This window comes from Amblyomma maculatum, chromosome 4 (assembly GCF_055883805.1).
Source record: "Amblyomma maculatum isolate TAMU_Amacu chromosome 4, ASM5588380v1, whole genome shotgun sequence".
Classification (NCBI taxonomy): Eukaryota; Metazoa; Arthropoda; class Arachnida; order Ixodida; family Ixodidae; genus Amblyomma; species Amblyomma maculatum.
The window spans coordinates 104399603-104416746 of record NC_139347.1 but is presented as its reverse complement, the minus strand read 5'-3'; the positions used below and the strand labels follow the sequence as shown (position 1 = coordinate 104416746).

The following is a 17144-nucleotide window of genomic DNA, read 5'->3' as shown; positions in this document are numbered from 1 at the left end:
CAACCTATGTAAAAACGTACCATACTTGTGCGTGATCTCTTCAAAGGCAGAGACCACAACCGTGCCAGAAAGGCTGCCGTGACTATCGATCAACGAGAAGTCAGACTATCCCGTTGCTGAGAAGCTTATCAAGCGCAGAAGCTAGCCAAGTCAAAGCGGCAGAAGCGGCTGTGGCTGATACCTAATGCGCGTGAACCTTGGTTCAAGAATGCTTGAACCTGAATGAGTTTGGTCTCGTGCGTAGTTGATCGCGCGGCGGCACGTTCAGCCTTATTGCATTGCATATGATTGCAAGTATTCAGCGTAGTGCATTCAGGTGACGTGCCTTCTGCCAGAGTATTTGGATTCAAGCTCGGCTGTGGCGCCCTCTATTGTCTCCATGGAATCGAGACGAGAAGAGCCTGTATGCTGCCGGATCTCAGTGTACGTTCAAGAATCCCCTGTAATCGAAACCATTCAAACCACTTTTCTACGGCGTTTCTCATAGCCGATGTAGTTTTGGATGTTAAACCGCATATAATCTAAAAAGGCGATGACAATTGCTTTTTGCTCTTTCGTTGAGGCACACTCGCGGTTTCCAAAGCAGAAAAATAAACCTCAACTGTAAACAAGCGACCAAAAAACCTTGAAAAAGGAAACTTCAGCTTCTGTCAATCTTTGCACCTCTGAAAAAAACAAAAACAAATATTGTTTTTCTCCTGTTGCTCCTTTGGCTTTCACATCTCTAGTCGAATAGTACCCCTGTTAAGCACTGTTTAGTGCGGAAGCGCAACTTGCCAAAGTTAAGCTGGCTTACTGTTCCCATCGTCGTCGAACTGGCAAGCGCTGCCAACTCTAGCTTCACCGATAAGATGAAAGAATGGCATTAGAATCCAGCGTTCTAGCAATCATGGATCCCAAGTGAGACACGCGGCACCATTCGAGCAGCGTTGCTAGAGCTTGACGTATTATCTATTTCACTTGTGGCAGAGTGGGCAACAGCCCAGGTGGCCGAAACCATAGGCCTAATGTTGGAATGTAGTGGCAACGTACTGAGATTAAATGGGATGGTCATTTCCATCACATCCCGATATTAGGCCCTTGGTTGGCTCTGCCTGGGATATATCACGGCCATCCTCACGAAAGTGCCTATTTCAGGCGATGGGGAGAAGACAGGGACAAGGTTATTTATATCTACCATTTATAAAAAAATGAACTACCCAAAATTAATGCTTTCGCAAGCCTTATTAATTTAGCAAGCTGTTCATTCTTTTTTCCCCAGTGCAGGGTAACAAGCCGGTTTCTTTCTTGTGCTGATTAACCTTATTGCCGCCTTTCCTTCTCCTTCATCTCCTCTTCATCGTTTAACCTCAGCATTTTATTTTCTTATTTCTCCTCATAATACATGATAACATATCACAGATTACGAAACTCGCCCCAAGCAACTGTTCTCGGTGAGCAGTAACAAAACCACCAAGAATAAATTCAGTTTTCTACCTGGTTTTCATTTGACGAATTGAATACACTTTTTACGAAAATGCAGCACATGCCAGAATGTGCCGTAAACAACTCTAGCCTGCTTAAAATTAGACAATCCGGCTCATGTGAGGACTGGAAAAAGCTTGAGCTGTACAAGAAGCGACTTCTGTTTGTTTGTCGTCGCCTTTAAAATTGAAAATTTGTTAAGCCTACTTCTGGACTCCATCTTTGACCTTCTAAATTATTTCTACCTTAGCTCTTTGCGGTCTCACGGGACCTGTGATCATAATGTTTTTCAACGACACATTGGCGGCACCGCGAAACTTATCCTGTGTGAAGGTGTATGCTTTTGTTATTTATTTTTGTCCGACTGTTTCCCTTCCCCTTTGTCGTCTCCAACTGGTGGACCTTGCCGGGCTACACATCAGCAGTTGGCGTGAATGTTCTTGTTTGCTTGCCCTTGTGATCTTCTGCCCACTTTTTTACTGTATCCTGCACACTGCACTCGTTTCTTTAATATCAACTGTTCCGGCCGGCGTGGCAAGAACAAGGGAACACAGAGGAAGAAATCTCTTTAATTCTGAACAGGAGCACTAAAAAGGAAAGATTGTTACTAGAAAAAAAAATTGAACTAAGACAATATGTTGTGCTTGATGTATTTTATGCAGGTGTTTCTTTAAGCAAATGGTGGGTCGAAAAAGGAAACATGATTTTTGAAAACAATTTCTGTTATATGCGTCGACAAATCCACGTGTTTTCTTAAGGGGGACAACGAATCTTGCTCCCTGGGTCTAAATACTATCCCCGTGTTCCACAGGCAACTGCTTACTGCACATATATCACTAATACTGATATATGTGCAATAAGCAGTGGCCTGATATCACGAATATTTTAAAATTACTGGACCCTGATCTGAAGCTCCGGCTTCCACCTGGCCTACCCCGACGCGAAGAAACTTTATTGTACCGCCTGTGGGTTGGTGTAGCATTCACAAACTCGTATTCTTTTATGATAGGCAGGGCAAACAGCCCTGCATGTACAAACTGTGGGTGCGACGAGTCTATAGGCCACATTATTTGTGACTGTCCCAAATACAGTGAGGAAAGCCGGCGTCTGTGGACGCCCATTGACTGAAATTAAGATTTTAGGTCCCTGGCCACGGTGATTGTCTGCGGTGAAGGCTTCCCAGGCACTGCTCCGCTTTATGAAAAGCACAGGCCTAATCGAAAGATTATGAGTTTGCTGTTATGTTAAGTGATATGACTGTGACGTGATGTGATGTGACTGTACTAACTTCAACCGTCCCTCTCTCACAACTTTTATATCCACTCAGCCCCTTCCCCCAGTGCAGGCTAGCAAACCGGTTGCTTTTACTGGCTAACCTCCCTGCCTTTCCTCCTCATCTATCTCCTCCTCCTCACCACTAATACTAAAAGTAAGTTTATTTTTCGAGGTGTGTTTATGCTGAGAATTAAAGGACAAAACGCCAAGTATTGCGCCAAAGATAATCAGTTCACGGCGGCACCAGTGCAACCACACGAACGGGTGATCCGCTTGCACCATCCAGCTTGAGCGGCAGCACAAGTGCATACGCTCCCGTCGCGGGCACCTTCTCCAGGCCAACCAGATTCTCCAGGATGAAGATGTTCGCCTCGGATAGGGCCCGGTGAGCAGTGTCGACGGTGGCCGCGTCCACGGAGGGCGTGTCTAGGCCCACGCCGAACACGTTGCGCTGTGTCGCTAGGAAGGACGCGGAATCTGGACTCATGGCTGGAAAGTGCTTCTCGCCGTTGGCGTCGATGCCCATGTACGCGGTACGGTTCGGCCAGTGCTACTCGCAAAAAAAAAAATAATAAAAAGAAGAAAATAAACAAATACCCATATCAGGCATGAGTGAGTGTCACTGATATGACCCTTCGGTAACTCACATGCGCTTGAGTTAAATTTATATAGATCAAATCAGATTGTTTCTTACAAAGCCGGCATTGCCTTAAATGATCGCGAGAAGCTGAGTACTGCGTCCTGTATAAAACTCGAGCCTGAAACACGCCCGTGAAAAGGACTGCACCGTGCACGTAGCTTATAGGACAGTTCTTCAGTTAACATGGAACCGATCATATTGGTAGCATAGCTTAATTTAACATTCATTAAGAGCGGTCTTAATCTGTACCACGACCATGACCGAGCGAATCGGCGGAACCCAAAAGAGGGGCCTCATGCGCATGTTGCATAGACCATCGATCGTGATCTGTTATTGAGTTCCCGAGTTTTCACTTTCACACTACGATATTCGTTTCTTCCCGGACAACTTGCTGACTACTATTGCTACTACCACCACCATCACTACCACTACTACTACTACTACTACTACTACTACTACTACTACTACTACTACTACTACTACTACTACTACTAATACTACTACTATTGCTACTGCTGCTGCTGCTACTACTACTACTACTACTACTACTACTACTGCTACTACCACTACTACTACCACTACCACTGCCAGTACTACTACTATTACTACTACTTACTGCTACTACTACTACTACTACTACTACTGCTACTGCTACTACTGTTACTACTACTACTACTACTACTACTACTACTACTACTACAACTACTACTGTTGCTGCTACTGCTGCTACTACTATTACTACTACTACTACTACTACTACTACTGCTACTACCACCACTTCTACCACAACCACTGCTAGTACTACTACCATTACTACTACTTACTACTACTACTACTACTACTGCTACTGCTACTACTATTACTACTACTACTACAACTACCACTACTGTTGCTGCTACTGCTGCTACTACTACTACTACTACTACTACTACTACTACTACTACTACTACTGCTACTACTGCTACTACTGCTACTACTACTACTGCTACTAGTACTACCACTACCACTGCTAGTACTACTACTATAACTACTACTTACTACTACTACTACTACTGTTGCTGCTGCTGCTGCTACTACTATTACTACTACTACTACTAATACTACTACTACTGCTACTGCTGCTGCTGCTGCTACTACTACTACTACTGCTACTACCACACTACTACCACTACCACTGCCAGTACTACTGCTATTACTACTACTTACTACTACTACTACTACTGCTACTGCTACTACTATTACTACTACTACTACAACTACTACTACTGTTGCTGCTAATGCTGCTGCTACTACTACTACTACTGCTACTACTACCACTACCACTACCACTGCTAGTACTACTACTATAACTACTACTTACTACTACTACTGTTGTTGCTGCTGCTGCTGCTACTACTATTACTGCTACTACTACTACTGCTCCTACTACTACCCCTACTACTACCACCACCACTACTACTACTGCTACTTCTACTAATACTACTATTACTGCTACTGCTACTTGCTTCTACTCTAACAGAAAGCAGTGTCATTGCCACATGACCTGATTGCCAGTGGCTGCTTACAGGCTCTCCTGCTGCCATCGCACCTGTCCACCCTCGTCTACTGCAGCTTACAATGCAAACCATTGGTTACTACGCCACAATTTTTAACCAGTGTCGCTGCGTGCATGTTTATATCCTGACGTCCGTGTAATGCTAAAGATATACAATAGAGTCACTACGTAACTGGTGCTTCTTGTGGACGACTTAATACATGCGTGAATGCAGAGCATTTAAAGAAACTCAGCTCGGCGGGATTTGTTTGCCGCTGTTTTCAACAAAACGTTTGCAAAGTCAAAATATCCCAAATCGCCGTTCTCAGGCCGCATAGAAATGCAGTCGAAAGCGTTTGCATAAACGTTTACAACAAAAGGTGCTTCAGCGCACGAGCGGTTCCGTTGGGACCTTTCCAGCCTGTGCGTTCACAAAAGGCCGAAATCGGTGAAGTTCTGGGCACCCTTGTAAGCAACCTGTGCCAAAGGCTCTGAATGCGTCTGCGTGCTGTGGATGTCAAGGCAGTAATGAAAAGCTGCATGATTCAAAAGTCTTATATTACCTAGAGATTAGCCACAGAGTTTGTCGCAATGTTTAACGCGTGATTATTGTCTGCATGAAGGTACTGCGAATGCGGACAGTCCACGGCCGCCAGCACAGCGCTACTTTCTGGGGAGCTGTTCTAGTAGTCGGAACTTCTAGGTCCCCAGTGATAAGTCGAATGCGGAACTCAAGTCACCATGTAGCCACGCACTGTCCGGGACTGAAAATCGAATGTCCAGAGCGATTCTCGAATTATTACCGTGCGTCTTGGCGTACAGGTGCATCAAAAGTAATAGAGAGGCCACGACAAGTTGCCGAACTGTAAAATAATTAGAGGGTCTCTTAGATGTCTCTTGAGAGGAGAACGACAAAATCCTACCCTTCCTATCCTATCATTTGCATCTCATTATTTTTCTATTAACGCTTGCCTCACTCTGTTCGCCTCTTTCTGTTTGTCTCTCTCTCTCTTTTTTCTCCTTCTCTTTGCCTCTTGCCGTTTTTCTCTTATCGTCTGCCTTTTCCTCTTCAGTTCTTTCTTTCCTGTTACCGCATTGTTATGATTACCTTGACTGTTTGCCTGTTTTCTTTCGTTGTTTGACATATTACTCGTTTAGTTGTCATGATAAGTCATGTCTATTCAGTGTAGTGATTATCACTCATAACTAAGCATGTTTATTCATTTCCAATCAGCTGCCGTCATTACAAGACGTCGTTTGATATATATTAGTTGTTTCGCAGCCATTAGCAATCAAAATGAGTCATGCCAAATCATTGTAGTGATTACCACTCATCGCTAAGCGTTTTTACTCATTTCCAATCAGTTGCGGTCATTACAAGTGGTAGTTGGACGTATTCGTCATTACAAGTCATTACTAATTATCACTGTTAGTCATTAGCATTAATAATTAACTCTATAGATGTCAATAACTACCATCATCAATCGTTTTCATTCTTAACCACCTTCCTCACACGTCCACTATTTGCGAGTAACGCATCATTATTGAAATGCGAAGCACAGCTCTCGGGCACAGACTTTCGCTCCATATGCCTTAAAACTGCATACAACTGCATTCATTCAGCAGATGTGTAGCAGAGAGCGATAGTCAGTCGACAAGTCCTATTCACCCATCTCGATGGCGATTCTCGCCTTTCCACCGGCACAACCAAGTCGCGCTGCTGACATCACTGCTCTGCAGAGACCCTTCGAATCCTTCTTGCAAGTTTGCATTGTTTGCCTACGCCGTGCGCAAAAAGTTGGCTTCGGTAGCGAGCGCTTTCTAGTTCGTCAAGAATGACATTTTTGTTTGCTTTGCCGCCATGGTTCGCGCTTCAAGTGGCGGCGATCTTGAAAGCAGCGCGGCTTCTCCCGGCGATAAGGCGAGCATCAGGTCATCGATATGGGTAAAGCCGGACGTGCTGACACCCACTCGCTTTCTGCTGCACATCTGCATAGCGGAACGTTTGCTGAAAGACTGCGCCGGCGTGCAGATTTGGATAGTTTGGGCACCACTCGCGTGCTCCGTTTCACTTTTGGTGAGCCTGTACATTCCCCTGGCGCTTAACAAATCAATCTTCACTTTTGAAGCAGCACTCAGAGAGGAAAATTTAAATGGTGCAAAATTGAGCCTTTTGCTTTCAACCCGATTCAATTGCCCTTTACTCGATCTAGCAAGCGAGCGTTCCGAGCACTGCGATAAACAATGGAGCTACGCCAAACACATAGTAGTTTTTTTTTAACGATATTTATAGCCTCAGGGTATCAGTAGCGTATGAGATGAAGAATGAACTAATGATTAAATGAATTGAAAAAGGTTGGCTGATTTGATGAAGTCCAAGAGGGAGCGATGATGTGGTCCCTGCGTCCAAGCGAGATACAAGGCACGATTGCTTGCTGAAAGGCCAGCTATCATCAAGTGCCGGATTCTTGTCGGTTTCACAGCTGGGCAGACTCACAGCAAATGGTGAATGTTGGCTTTTACGTTTTCGTCTTTACATATCGGACATCCTGGGTTGGGATATAAGTATCGAAAGTGAGACCACGTCCTAGTGGCAGCTGGTGTAAGGGCAACCCCGACCCGGATCCTCCTAAGCGCGACCTCCTCTGCACGGGTGAGACCACGGAGAGGGATACCGCTCACAGAGGGATAAGAGCACGTGTGCGGCGCCGCAGGTGTTCCTTTCTTGACATAAAGAGGATAGCGTCGTCCTCATCAAGGAGCCGTGGTAATGATGAGTCTTGGGTCACGAGAAGCGTCGTTAAAGGCAGAAGGTTCCATGGGACCCACTCAACACGTAATGATTGTGGGATGCGTGCGGTAAGCTGGTGAATGTCTAGAAATATTTTTGGGCAATGGTTGACACGTCGGAGCAAACGTACCACTTAAAGTGCGTCAGCGGGGATGACAACTTGGGCCGTAGGGAACATATTAATTGTGGCCACGGATCAGAGCGCCTCCTGAACTGCCACGAGCTCAGCACAGAAAGATGTAGGTTGTTCTGAAAGTTTAAACGGAGCGGTCTGATTTAAGCTAGGTGTCCACGGGGAGTAGATTGCTGTTTTTTATTCACAGCCTTGTATGCCTGCATCCACGTGCAGTACAATGAATCCTTGAGGAAGGTGAGTATGCATCTTGCTCTTCAAATCACTGGTGAGGGGACGACGCCGAGTTGCCAGACGTTGGTCTACGGTTATCTGTTGGCTTGTTGCCGCCTAACTGTACAAACTTCCAAGGAGGAATAACTGGCGCAGGTGGCTGAAGAATAATATGAGAACTTGCATACGCACTCACTTCTTACATGGAATGTGATAAAGGGGCTTTAAGTCTCCGCGCATCACGGCGCTGTTGCACCAGCTCATCGATGGTGTTGAACTGCACATTCTACTGTAATGCTACGACCGGAGTGATTCGTAGAAGGCATGTAATGGTTCTCATAGCTTCTTGGTTCACTGCTTCAATGCGATCCCATTGTGCTGTTGTAAGATATTGGAACTGGGCTTGATAAACAATACGCGGCGGCAACATCGCGCTCACCAACTGGCGTGCAACAGACGAGCCAGCGCCCCCCGTTTTCGGAGCAATTCTTCTAATCAAACCCATAGTCTGAATAGCTTGCTTTTTTGCCTGAGAAAGCCAAGCAGTCGCTGATCCTGATTAATGAATCGTTAAGCCCAGAATTTTTACGCTCGAACTTTCCTGTAGTGGGGTGCCTGATAGAGTCGAAATGAATTTGCAGTAAGTTTACGGCGTCTTCAGCGGTTAGCGACACACATGTATGTAGTTTTACACACGGAAAGCTGAAGGCTAATGTAAGAAGCGTAATCAAAGGTAGTATCTAAAGCTGATTGAAGGGCAGCCTCCTGAGTGAGCAGATCTTGGTGAGTGCTCCATACCGTGATATCATCAGCGTATTGCAAAAACTTGATTTCAGGGATGTCAAGTAAGCGCCATGCCAGTGGGATGAAAGCAGTATTAAACAATGTCGGTGACAATACTGATCCCTAGGGCACGTCACGTAGCGAAGCGAATGAACCAACTGCGTCACCACTGAGGCGTATTGCAAATGTTCTTCCGTCCAAAAATGATGCGACAAAATTGCGCACTCTCAAAGGGAGGTGGAGCGTGTCAATGGAGTTCGGGATTGCAGCATGACTCATGTTGTCATATGCCTTTTCAACGTCCATTGCTAATATAGTACGAACATTGCGGCTGCGGGTAGATGATAGAACTGCTGATGCCAAGACAGCCAACCTGTCCTCTGTACCTATGTATGGACGAAATCCAATTTGAGCAGGATTATAAAAACTGTACTGTTCTAGCCACCAAGGAAGTCGTGTAGCCAGCATTTTGTCCGCAAGCTGGCACTGCGTTGATGTTAAGGAGATTGGTCGCAAGTTGGCAAGATCTGTTGGGAGTTTCCTGGTTTGGGAATCGGGATCACGACAACGGATTTCCAGCTATCAGGTACGACACCATGCCGCCATACATTGTATAGAGTGTCTAGTAGTTGAGGAAGTGCAACGGCACTCAGGTCCTTGTAAACCTGATACTGAATTATGTCCGGGCCAGGCGCTGTTTTTCATTTCGCCTCATCAATTACAACTCAGACATAGAAAAGGGGCTCGCAATTCCATCTGCGCCAGCAGCAGATGGTACTGTGTGTGCATCTGCCGAGACACCTGCCGAATAAAAATTTGTAGCTGAAGTAGGTAATGTATCATACTATAAGAAAACTTTTCGTGCCGCTTCTTTCGTTTGGCGAAATCACCCGGCGATGAATTCGCTGCAAAGCATGCCGTTGCTGCGATATCAGTAGAACGGCGACCATGTTCCACTGCACAAAACGTTCGCCAAAGTGAGGCATTCGAGGATTTAGCAGAAATTTGTTCGCACTATACATGCCCCTGGCGTCCAGAGAGATGGCGTTCATATCTCCGAGCCTTAGCAGTAAGATAATGCAGCCGTGTACCTGCCGCGGTGGTCCAAAGCCCTGAAATGTGTTACCGCTCTCTCTCTCTGTTTTCACTCCCACCTTCGCGATCACACGATAAAGTGAGCTACCAGCCAACATATCAATCCCCGCTTTAACCGAGCCGTGTCAACGTGTCGGCGCGAGGCATATGGATAACGTGAATGCAAGGGTTCTGGCATGCTGATTGTGATATCACCCTCCCATGTGAAAGGATAGGCTCGAGTTGTAAGCTCGTGCCAAAGGGCTTCCCGTCCGGATTCCCTACGTCCAGTTAGTTCTCGGTCATGTCAGCTGCCAGCTACCTCCTCCCACGACATACTACTTCTTCTTCTTCTTCTAGCGGTTGCTAGGCAACGGCTCGAGGTCAGTGCAACCACGGCTAAGGTGAGGCCACGATGAAAGCGCGATCACGGCGAAAAGGCGAAGCGGCTGGCGTAGTGTAGCCCTCGCTACAAAATTCCGCATGTCGATGGGATTGCATAATTAGGTATGGTGTGACCTGACCCAGCTAGGTGACCACAACGAAAAAACGTAATCCTTCACCAATGCACAATTTCGCCACCCTGGCGTAGTAATCGGCCACCACCTAATGTAAATACTACAATAAACAACCGGTCCTGAATCTCCAGCGGCTGCGGAGAAACTTCCTACGGCGGCGGTCAAGCCTGCGACGTTAAGTTAAATTGGTTCACAGGAAGGGAAAGGCGCAGTAACTGTCACACTTGCTATGTGGACACCCGAACCGCGCCGTAGGGGAAGGGAGGAGGGTGGGAATGAAAGTGGAAAGAGAGAAAGAGGAGCCGTAGTGGAGGGCTACGGAGTAATTTCGACCACCTGGGGATCTTTAACGTGCGCTGACATCGCACAGCACACGACGCCTCTTCGTTTCGCCTCCATCGAAACGCAGCCGCCGCGGTCGGGTTCGAACCCGGGAACTCCGGCACAGTAGTCGGGCGTCTTACCACTGCACCACCCCGGCGGGGCACGCGACGTCTCGAAGTTTACAAATATTTGGCTTCGGACAGGCCGTCATTGGAAACTGAATCTGGCTGTTTAACGCCAGAACTCCATTGAGTGAGGAAGGCCTAGTAGGATTGTTTGTTGATTTTACCTAGACTTAATGAGGATTCAGGATGACATATGAAGCACTATACTGTTCAAAGGGCGAGTTATTACAGTGCTATCAAGGTTTAGCAGGGAGACGTGAACTAAATGTAGGATATCGTCAATAAGCGCTTTGCTGATAACGTACAGAGTTCTATAACACTAATGACAGGTCACCGAGCATCCAATAAGCTGAATGCGTGGTACAAAGGGAAGGTTGTACAGTCTTATGCGCCTGTATGTCATGTTGAGCTGGTAGTCGAAAGCTTATATGGTGATGTAGGATCGGCAATGAATAAAGTAAAATTTGGAAGGATGCTCAACCTTCGCCCCACAAGTAAACGTAGTAGGGCCTTGAAAGTCGCCGTTTCTCTCCACAATTTTAAGGAAGATTTTTTCAAGGTTGCGTTGTGAACCACAGAAAAAGAAATCGTGCCAGGAAATGGAATCGCGAATCAGCCACGTCAAAGGAGGATTATTTGAAAGGACGACAATGCGCAGTCGGAGTGTATAATGGCGACGGCCGTATAACGGCAGCATCCTGCTCGAATCTTGCTCACCTGCCTTGCATACGTCGCCGCTGGGCTCAGAGTGAATTCATTCCACATCGCTGTGAGACGATCGACGCATCAGGAACTAGTCGCAGGCGGCAAAACCCAAGAAATTACGTAATGGCGGAAGAGGCTAGGGCAGCTAGAAATTCCGCTTCTCGTGACCGCCGCTGGGAGGAACTGGCTATGAATGAACTAATAAAATTTTAGTAAGGAAGGTTGCCAGTCAAGGAAACACGGTACCTCTCCAGTGTATTTCGCCGTTTGCTTAGTGAAGTATCAGAGAGCTGGATTGAGAGCAGTTAGGCATAAAGGTTAATGAAGAGTGCCTCAGTAATCAGAGATATGCCGATGACTTTGTCTTGCTCTCGCGACGAACTCAAAAGGATGATTAATGACCTACGTGCGAAGCGAAATAGTTGGCCTAAAAGCTAATATGCAGAAGACGAAAGTAATGTTCAACAGTCTCGGAAACGAGCAGCAGTTAGCGATAGGCAGCAAGGCGCTGGGAGTTTTAAGGGGTTACATATACTTAGGACAGGTAACAGCCGTATATCCAGGTTACGAAAGGGAAATCACTAGTAGAATACAATTGTGATGGAGTGCATTCCCCAAGTACTGTTAGGTCACGAACGGCAGGTTACCAATATTCCCTCAAGTATAAAAAGCATAACAACGTCATCTTACCGGCGCTCACCTATCTGGTAAGAAATTGGCTGCTAACGAACGAGTTCAGCTTCGGTTATGCAGCGCCCAAACAAACAACCAGAATTGAAGCTTTGTGGGTTTATCGATGAAGGCAGCTGTGAATGTGAAGACACTTTTGCGCTAAACTACTGCGACGTAGCGGTTCTATACCGCAGCATACGCGACGTTACTGGGTTTGTGTCAATAAGGACTCCGCAGCGAGCTCTGAAACGAAACATTGCAACTGTAGCGTTCCTGCAGGAAGCATGTAGGATGGGTAAGCGAACAAACGCACGTTAATGACGTTCTCATAGAAATGAAGGACAAATGGACATGGGAAAGGTCATGTAATGCGAATACAAGTTATCTGTTGTTCTTTAAGGGTGACAGGTTGGATTCCAAGGGGGAGCAAGCTTAGCAGGGTGTGGTAGAAAGTTTGCGGGGATCAAGTTAACGCTGCTTACAGAAGACCGGATTAAAGGGGAGAGATATGAGAGAAGCCTTTGCCTAGAGTGGCTGTAGTCAAACTGGCGATGACGGTGATGATGATCATGACTTCGTTTTCAGACAATTATGAAGCGGTTATGGACCACGTTTGCAATAGCTGTTTATCTCTCGAAACCCGCCGCATAGACAATCAAGCCCAAACAATTTTTTGCCCGTAGCTGAGCTCCGGCTAGAACAGTCTGTTTTTCTTAGCTTTTCTTGCACTCTTATGATAGTGTTCTTCCATTATAATCCGGAAGACTGCAAAAGCGAATCGCAGGTTGCAGGTTGTAAAATGCCTCGCCAGCAACCTTAAGCCAGTTTTACTTGCTTCTGCCGGGTGGCGGCCAGCAATCATGGTAAGCCGTGCGATAAACGAAGGAATTAATTGAGTAATCGCAATGATTTAGGAACAGCCTCCTAGCGTCGGTCCCTGTAGCTTACGCTTCGTGCGTAAGGGGCAACTAGCTCTAAGTTAGTGAATCTGAGAGTCGTAGAGGGCCCTAATCCCACTAATGCTCGACGCTGGTATTGTAGTTTTAAATATATGCAAGAATTTAGTACATTGAAAAGTGGCTTTTTCAAAGTGATGAGGCTTCTGCACGTTCTAGTCCTAACAAACAGAGATATTTAGACGTTTGCACAGGTACAGCGGGAGTAATATTTTGCTTACCTTTGACTGTCCTGTGTGAATCACAAAAAGACAACCATTCGGAAGACGTCCGTGCTGTTGCTCCCAGTTCAGTATGTCGTCCGTAGACAGAAGGTATTCAGAGTTCAGAGCAACTTTCTCCCGCACATCAACACGTGCTATAGGCGGGAACAGAAGCCTGTCCAGCGGTATTTGAGTGGCGTCCCAACCGTACTTGTAGAAATGCACAGGAGCGTCTAAATGGGTACCTCCATGGATGACGTTTTCCATGACATCTTCCTGGAACCTGCGTGGGCAGCAAGATCTGGGTAAGCTCGTGCCTCTTCTTTGTAAACGTAAAAATAACGGTACGCAAATTACTGCTACCCTACTATAGCTTTGAGCTGAGTATTCGAAACAGGAAGCTATGAAAGTACAATTATATCAAATGTGATAATCTCTCATGTTTTCAGACAGCAGCTCCAAGCGTTAAGAGCTGTCTCAGTCGAGATTGTTTAGAGCGTACTGTTATAAGAAGGTCTAGGAACTTGGTACTGTACAGTCACAAATAAGAACGGTACAAATTTCCTCTCCCTATGGCAGCAACACAGACTGATTTTTGTAACACCTTTGTTTACCAGAACACACATGGGAGAAATAGGTTGATTTGCGGGGGGGGGGGGGAGGGGGGTTAGATTGATATTTATGTTCCTTCTTGTATTTTTTTACATGAAGTTGCATTTTTCTTTCAACATTTATTTAACATCACTTTCGCCATGTTTCGTTTATTATTGGGAAGGTGCACGCCGCGTTTAATATTTTGTTCTTAATGGGGGCCACGCTGAATCAGTGGCTTTTAGCGAAGCGCTTTATTTTTTTGCTTTTTACCGCTTATATTTACAGGTTACCCGGCAAATGAATTTACCTCTCTCTTTTTCCTTTACCAATTTCGGCCAGGTCAATCTTGCGGTGCTTGATACTTAATTCAAAGGTCGTTATGATCCACTCCACGACCCCCTTCCTTTTCCCAGAAGCACAAATGTTTCTATGTTACTGAAGTTGGAGTTAAAAAAGTAGCTTCTTTGTAAGTGAAGTGGCCCAGGCCGCGAGCATTTTAATCAACAATCAATGAAATCAAAGAGTGAACTGTAGTAGTATTTTCTCCCCGGTGATTGTTTTAGTATTTAAAAATTTTTATTTTAAAACTTGCGAGAGATAAGTTGGTGCTGTCTGTGCAGGTGGATAGTAAAGCAGAGCGAGCCTTATGTATCTGATAGCGATGTATCTGATAGCGTTTATTGGTTAGATTACCGATTGCCAAAGATTAAGTGATCAATTTTTTATCTTTTATTCTAAGGATAAATATTGCATTGCGAAACAGACAACTTTCAAATTACGAGATATTGAAAGTCAAAACACGCATCTGAAAGGTAGTTGAGTTGGATTTATCTCGATGCAAAATTTTTTGACTGCCGTTTCTCGCACGTTTAATGCATCCAATACAAACGTCACTTAAGTATTTATTGATGGGAAAAAGGTTAATATAACATCAATGGCGATACCACTCTCATGGAGGCTATTTTAAAAATCTGCAATGCTTTAGGGCGCGCTCAAGAGCTTTTAAAGGCGCTTTTTGATGTTCGATAATTCGAACTACGTTGCTAATTAAGAAAAGGTCAAAATTCAGCAAACCTTTGGTGTTAACGGCCTTCAATTACGGATTATTATTGCTCTTTGAAATCAGAATAAAATGTTGCCTGTTTGCTTTAGTTCAGAACTCGTCTAGTTGTTATGATTTAGGGTGGACATAATGGTTCTACCACTGTGCGCTTCTCCGTATAGATGCCGCACGGAAGTATCCCTCGCAAGTTTTGTAAAAAAAATTCTGAACACTAGAATGTTATCTGGTATAAGTACCTCTATTATTAACAGCAATGGCTGGTATGATCAACAGAAAGTCCAAGCTGTGCTAATAATCAAAAGGCAGTAATTGTTAGACAAACGTAATGTAATAAGTATCTTGTATTGTTTCGCCTAATGAAGCAAAGGCACGAGGAAGAAGCACACTTTGAGGTACCTGGGCACGTAGACAAACTTCCAAAAACCAGTGAGAACTCGGAAGCACAGAGAAAGGGGGGATGCGGGAAATTAACGTTTATTTTATTTTATTTACAATGTACCCTCCAGCGCCAAGGAGTTATATCAACGGAGTAGGCTTCACAGATAGCGTCAAGTTATACAAAGCAAACAATTATTCTATTTCAGTTATTTTTCTTGGTATTTTACCTGTGACCCTCTGCGATGTAAGCAAATTGGATCTGATTAGAGCAGCCAAAAAGACTTCTTTTGCAGCTTTTGCTGTTTGATCGCACTTTTATGTTCAAACCAGAAGTCCTGAAAGGGAAATGCTAGCATAAGGCTGGTAACTATTGCTGACCTTCAGCGGTCGTTAAGCTAACGCGACCATTTTGTTTGCACATTACAGCATGAAATATGTGCGCCCTATATACGTTTGCCTATGTGTTTTCACGCAGTATGCATGCTGTACCATGTTCATACCATCCATCTCCTGTGGAATCGTAGATCGTAACGTTGAGTCTGTAGTATCCATTGTCATCCCAGTGGATGGTCGACTCGTTGAAATGGTGCGATAGATCCACGACCTCGTAGTTATGGCAAAACGATGCAGGGATGGCACATTGAACCCGCTGCCCTTCACTGCGGTTTGACATCATCAAGACTGCAAAAGGAAACCATAATAACAAAAAAGGCCTCATTTCAGCGAACAAAGGCTTGCTTGAACTCGGATGAACTCGAGAACTCAACGGGGTCTCCTTGACGAAACCTGAGCTGTGTGAGAACTGATCCGTGCTGAGGAGCCCGCACAACTTCGCCCTCAAAACACTAGTCCCCCACTTATGGCCGCACGCTACCGATATCTTCACTGGATAGAAGGCCTGAAAAACGCGACAAAAACAAGGGAGACTGCCACGAAACCGATAAAATATCAGCGATCCTTCCAAGGTTTGCGCACGGCGCCCATATACAGTGTTCAGCTGATAAAATGCCGCTCCACTGATAAACTGCTGTTGGCGAGCTCTGGTTCGGTATGAGTGGTTCCTCGCCCTGAGGCGTCCTGTGAAGTATGAGCGACGGCCCCACCGCCAATCGTGATCAATGGATGGGATCTATATAAAGCAATAAATAATGAGCATGGGCGTAGCATGTAAGGCTTAGATAAGACAAGCTACGGTATCTAAGCAGAGTGAATCAAATTTTCAAGAACAGGAAGTTGTGACAAGCTCCGGCAGAAAGTCGAGCGGGTAAGTAAGATTAGGAAGCATCTGAGGACTGTGAGAGAAGTTTTTGTCTCGCTGCTGACATAAGTTAAGTTCAATGACATCACGAAACAAAAGTGAGCAATGTTCCATTTTTTTTTCTCGATTGTAATGGGGCCTCTTTACGCGTAAGCATGATTCAGCAGGACTGCTTTCCCGAACCTGTCCCTTTGAAGCTTTTCAGCTAGCCGAGTACGAAGGAAGTGGAAGTCCGCGCCACTCGTCTCACGACTCGTAAAAGGAGCCGCTTTCAAGTGGCACTTACTTCGTCGACACGCAGATTAAAGCCACTCAAGCGCCGCGCTCTGTGACCTCTTTCTTATTGTTCACCGCACAAAGGCTGCGTCGCGGCACGCAACTTTACACGCGTACGACATGCCAGGATATTCCTTTCCCCCGCTACACATGTCCTTCATCCAC

The 17144-nt window shown here is 45.5% G+C and overlaps 1 protein-coding gene across 1 annotated transcript; it reads right to left on the bottom strand.

Annotated features, from left to right (window-relative positions):
• Positions 1–1347: 1347 nt before the first annotated feature.
• Positions 1348–16223, bottom strand: LOC146191908 (uncharacterized). The gene is made up of 3 exons (XM_084600005.1): positions 15946–16223; positions 13429–13693; positions 1348–3289 (listed from the first exon to the last, which is right to left on the bottom strand). Exons 1-3 carry the CDS (start codon positions 16161–16163, stop codon positions 2972–2974), a joined length of 801 nt encoding a protein of 266 aa, XP_084456131.1. The 5' UTR covers positions 16164–16223; the 3' UTR covers positions 1348–2971.
• Between the last annotated feature and the right edge of the window lie 921 nt (positions 16224–17144).